Here is a 6,197-nt window from a genome sequence, read left to right on the forward strand (position 1 = left end):
ATAGCAGTATACAGCAATATATAGCAGTATACAGTAGTACAGTATATATAAATATAAAGCCATATAGGAGCTAGAAGTAGCATATTTCAGTAAATTGCAGTATATTGCTGCATATGGAATGCATAGGGACGTATTATGGAGAATATAGGATTACAGTGCGCTACAAATTTGTGAAACTACAAATCCCAGCATGCCTTGCCACCGTTTTAACACTCTCTCATGGCAAAACTGTGGCAAGGCATGCTGGGATTTGTAGTTTCACAACATCTTGGAGGGCCGCAGTTTGAAGACCCATGATAAAGGGTTATATATGGCACACTATTGCCATATAAAACAGTATATTGCAATATGGCACAGCAAATAGTAGGATATAGAAGTATATATAGCAGTATAGAACAGAACATAGGTGTACAGAGCAGTGTAGAGTAGTATGTACTGTAGTAGTGTAGTGACGTGTAGAGCAGTACATGGGAGTACAGAACAGAGTATAACAGTATAAAGCCAAATAGAGTAGCACATATTAGTATACTGTAGTATAGGTCTAGACCTGTAGTTCCACAAGAGCACCCCCATTTAATAATCCAATTGCATTATTCAATGTATCTCTATCAGATAGAAGGTCACTGCTAGGAATAACGGCTGAAATGCATAAACGTGCCCTCACCAATGCCCTCAACCCGCAACACCAAGCAATGTATCAAATTATATTGGCATGACATAGAAATACACATAGAGAACCATGGTTACGGTATTTACCTCTCCTTATCACCCCTCCTTGGCTGTTCAGCACTAATCCACACTGGGCCTCCACCGATCCCTGTGAATACAGAATAGGTTAGTACCTGTCCTAAACCCATATAATAGCGGAGTCTAATCTATCTATCTATCTATCTATCTATCTATCTATCTATCTATCTATCTAATCTATCTATCTATCTATCTATCTATCTATCTATCTATCTATCTATCCATCCACCTATCTATATATCTATATGATAAGTATATATACACGGATACTTATATATATAAACAAATACAAATAAATAAATAAATATACACACACACACACACACACACACACTCACGCTTAGTTTATGTATCACAACACACGCACAAGGCAATGACCACGTTGTAGGGGAATATATTAACAAACATAAATAAATTTCCCTGGTGCCAGCCACGCGGATTACTGACTCTTTCATGACTATAATCTGCTATATTTCATGTTAATGCCCCAGGAGCAGTAAGAGCAAATGTTGGCATAAGGCAGCCAGGTCATGTCCCCCCCTTACAGTCTGCCCCCCTCAGTGTCAGCTCCCCTCAGAGGAGCACACGTTCTGCCTTAAAGTGATTACGGAGCGCTGTATAAATTACCCCGGTGATGGGGAAAGGTGTGACAGGGGCTTTTGTTGCCCGTGGAAAATCTTTTTAGGGACTGAAAGATGCGTCTCGCGGCCCCGGGACTGTGCATCTGTTCAGTGGGCTTAAACACCCTGCAAACGTATTATCCCACCCAGGGAACTTTATTTACATCTCTCCCATGTAATACACAGGAGTGGCGAGGAGAAACTTTCCTGTATGTATGTCTGTCTGTATGTATGTACGTATGTATGTATGTATACATGTATGTATGTATGTATGTATGTATGTATAAAATATATAAGAATTGTGGAGACAGCATGCTTTTAGAAATGAATAAAAAATCGGATCTGTTGCAGCAGTTAAAATAATAAAAAAAAAACAATAAAAATAAACTGTAAATATAAAATAATAATAATAGAAATTATATGATAACACATTAAATGCATACACACACACACACACACTCACACACATGTATATATATATATATATATATATATATATATATATATATATGTGTGTGTGTGTGTGTGTGTGTGTGATTGTATACAGTATATACAGTATAACCATCTCCTATGCACATATACAATATATTAAATAAAACTCACCCAGGTATCTATATCTATACCTATACTGTATATATCTATCTATACTGTATCTATCTATCTATCTATCTATCTATCTATCTATCTATCTATCTATCTGTCTGTCTATCTATCTATTATTATTTTTTTACACCCGATATATAATAGGTATATATCATCAGCGGTCACTTTTAAATTGCTTTTAAGATTGCACAATGGCCTCTCTTAATTAGAACTATTTTCATTATATATAGTTATATATATATATATATATATATATATATATATATATATATATACACGTACACATTACTGCTGTGAGAGACAACAGCTGGCCCGTGTTACACTGCTCTGACTTGTTAGCGTGTCACCAGCTCTATAATTCGGTAACCTGTTTGGTCGGATGACATTGCATAAATGACTAGTTGAATGGCTTTAAGTCGCAAATTGGATAAACTACGGTGCTCTTTTGCTGGGGAATTAGCCTTTGTCTCCCCCTTGCAAACGTCCTAATCCCTCTATAGAAAGCGCCTGTGCTGGGTGACTGGCGATGGGGAGAGCAGCAGACTGGCGGGGTCTAGGCTGTACATAAGGGGAGAGCTGGGGAGGGTTACCCGCTCCGTGCCCCCTGTGCCAGGGACAGGGCAATGACTTACTCACTTAAACAAGGAAAGTCGGATTTAGCTGCCGGCCCTGTACACTGTCACCTAATGTGCAGTGCGGCCGCTGCCCCAGATCTCATGCGTGACATATACTGTATAATCCAAAACGGACCGAGGAAGTACCGGGGTTCCTACTGTTATTATTATTATTATTATTATTATTATTATTATTTAATATTTATTATTATTTTTAATAATTGCATATAAAAAAAATGTTTTTAAAATTAACTTCTTACACCGAATTGATTATACAGTTCCGTTACAAGATTGTTTAATGGGAAAATAGAATTGGAAGCAATAATACTATCTATCTATCAATCAATCAATCAATCAATCAAAAATTCCTTTATATGTCGATAGAAATATAGAGGAGAAATATATATATATATATATATATATATATATATATATATATATATATATATATATATATATACAGTTTCTTATATAGCGCAGCATATTCCGCATATATATATATATATATATATATATATATATATATATATATATATATATAGTAATAATAATAATATATATATATATATATATACTGTATACATATATGTATATATTTTCTTATATTTTTACACATTAAACGCTTTATACATAATAGACTGTATTCCGTTTTTAAATCCCGGTGTGTAATGAAATACAAATTCTCTAGATGATTAAAAAATTATATTTATAACAGAATACGCTTTTGTGTGTACCCAGCTTTATAGAATACGCATATATATATATATATATATATATATATATATATATATATATATATAATTCCGTTTATATAATATATTGTTTTTCAAATTTGTTTCATAGGACATTCTTTTATACTATTATATATGTATTTTATTATGATATATATATATATTTTCTCATCTAGAAAATTTGTATTTCATTTTTTACTTCGCCACTTTGTTACCTTGTCCCTGTGCCCTAATTCCCAGCCACGCCCAATAAACAGGCAGCTTGCGATTACGGTCAGACTTGATTGCGATGTACAGTGTGATAGAATCAATATTTGTTTTGTGTGTTTTATTATTTTTATTATTATAATTATTATTATTTTATTCTGAGTGTTACCTGGAAGTCGTCCCCTCCAGCTCCTGACAGTCCCAGGCTGGAGCCTGGCAGGAGCCTCTGGTCTGGGTGCATGCCATACTGGGATCCATGGCTCATGAGAGACAGATCGTGCCGCCTGTAGGCATCTAAGCAGCCAAAGTCCCTCCTCTGGTCGTCCAAGCAGGAGGACTTGAGCGCCCGGGCGTTGTGCAAGTTGATAAAGTCTGTGGGCTCCCCATGGTGAATCTGCTGGTAGTATTGCTGGGAATGGTGCAGGGAGTTGAGGGAATAGGCTTCTGGGTTGACTGCTGGGTGGCTGTGCTGGAACTCGTAGTGGAAGGACTGGTGGTGGAGTGGGGTGTACTGGTGGTTGGTGGAGAAGTAGGGGGATGCAAACTCAGTGCCGGTGGTGGAGTAAGCCAGAGGAGATGTTGAGGAATAGGCAACGCTGGAATTGGCCACAGATTCCAGGCATCCAAGCTGCATCAAACGGTAGCTGTTTGATCCGTCATGACGTATCTGGAAGGAAGGGAAAAAAACAGTCAAACAAAAAAAATACGGTTGTCATTTAAAATCGCATGTACCCACGGCAGACCTGTATACTGAATTGGTTCCACACTCAGTTCTCCTAACTACAGGGCAGATAGAGCGCAGCGGCCACCTCCAATGCGCAATTGTGCACAAGAGCGCAGCGCAAATCCCCAATTACGCATCGTACAAGTACAACCGGCAATTTCACCATCAATCCTAGGGTATAAAAAGGCAAGATCGCCGGATAGATCTCCACCGAATAAACACACAGACAAATATACATCCACACCCAGTCTCCCCCACACAAGCCTTCCCAGTCTGTCTATCAGAGCATCTGATGTTCCACTTGATCACAGGCGTTAAATCATTGCCCCCCTAATGCCGTGGCTCTTTATAAGGGATTATTTTTTGTGTGTTTCCCCCTCCTTTTTCGTTATAACAACTGTTGTATTGCAGAATGCCATTCCAGGCGACAGATGTCATAACGAATTTCCTTCGTTATCTTCTGTAAGTTTTGGAGGAGCACATATTAATTCACTATAACGGTGGCATTTGGATTAGGGTGCAGGGTAGGATAAGGGGGAAGGGAGGGAGAGGGTGGGGGAGAGGAAGGCAATAAAAAACATAACTAGGAAATAAAAAAGTGGAAATATACCTCTGAATCGTGGACAAGTCCTGGGAATGAAGTTGACATGTTTGCCTGTGGTTGTTTTTTTTTTTTTAATTTGTAGAAAGGTAACAGCTTCGCCTCCTTTAGGCAACACAAATCCTCCCGTAGGTCCGAAAGTGTCTTTCCCCAAATAAAGGTAGAGGGTTTGCAAATGCAACAGATCAACCTTCCTTTGCCTCCTCTCCTTAAAAAACCTGCAGGAACAAAATCTCCCCTCTGCTGAAATCCAGCTCCCTGGCTCAGATTTTGTACTTGCTGGGTAATTCTTTAGCTGATGTCGTAGGTCCCTTGGTAATATAGAAGTTTTGAAAATTAGGCATCAGCAGTGTGAGATGGGAGGACAATAGATACAAGAGCCTTATCCCAAGAGACAAGGAATAAATATTGTATCTTCCCCTAATAAGGAACTCTGGGATCTTTCCTCATTTTATTTTTTTATATATATATATTTTTTTCTAATCTTATGGCTATAATTTAACCTGGAAAAAAGGTTATTTTATGTTTTATTTTTTTGTTATGTTTTATGTTGTTTTAAGTTTATATTTTATATTTGATGTTGCTATTTTATTCTGATTTAGCCTTTTTTTCACCCGCTTTTTGTTTGTTTTGGGGGTTTTTTTGGTAAAAAAATTACATACTGTACAGTTATTAAGATGTCACATAATAATAATAGTAATAATAATAGTAATAATAATAATAATAATAATAATAATAATAAGTATTATTTTGAAAATATTGGGCAAACAAATAAAACAACGGACACTGTAAATATATTTAAATCTACATAAAAAACAAACAACAGTATTTTTGATCCCTTTTTTGATTTTTTTTAAGTCTTTAAAAAAAACCTATGTGAAACCAGCATTTTAATTGAATTGAATTTAATTGAAGATTATTTTATTTTATCATAGATGTGCTTCCAAAAGGAGAACATTTTATGCTAGAAGTCAATTCGGCGTTTGTACATAAAAGGAAATATATAAGATTCCCTGTCGGTACTGAAAGCAAAACCGAGACCTGACTCTTTATATCTCGTACAGATCCTATTGCTGAGTATTTATCAATGTGGAGTTATTAACATCCGATCCCACGATGTAGCAGACCTGTCCCGACACAATTGCTACACGTGTTCTAAGCCTTTAGCAAACAGGTTGCATTGGCACCGGGCGTTTATAATGTAAGTGTACAGGAGGATTTGCAAGTGTGAACAAATACAGAGAGACTGGCAGGCTGGGGTGCACGGCATGGAGATGGCAGGCAAAGTGTGCAGACAACAGCCGCAAGACACAACACAGGCAAAACTAGTTTCTTAATTGGGAGTTAATA

The 6,197-nt window shown here is 36.9% G+C and overlaps 1 protein-coding gene across 2 annotated transcripts in view; it reads right to left on the reverse strand.

Annotated features, from left to right (window-relative positions):
* Positions 1–5,210, reverse strand: part of TFAP2D (transcription factor AP-2 delta) — a 31,137-nt gene extending 25,927 nt beyond the window's left edge. The window contains exons 1-3 of one of the 2 annotated variants that reach the window (XM_083178745.1): positions 4,857–5,210; positions 3,692–4,189; positions 757–817 (exon numbers count right to left, since the gene is read on the reverse strand). In XM_083178745.1, the coding sequence (XP_083034871.1) occupies positions 757–817; positions 3,692–4,189; positions 4,857–4,895 (598 nt within the window). In that variant the 5' untranslated portion in view covers positions 4,896–5,210. Of the gene's footprint in view, positions 1–756; positions 818–3,691; positions 4,190–4,265; positions 4,633–4,856 lie in introns of those variants that run through there. The other variant, XM_083178747.1, reaches the window with a different exon arrangement.
* Between the last annotated feature and the right edge of the window lie 987 nt (positions 5,211–6,197).

The sequence above is a fragment of the Crinia signifera genome, chromosome 3 (genome assembly GCF_055691185.1).
Source record: "Crinia signifera chromosome 3, ASM5569118v1, whole genome shotgun sequence".
Taxonomy (NCBI): Eukaryota; Metazoa; Chordata; class Amphibia; order Anura; family Myobatrachidae; genus Crinia; species Crinia signifera.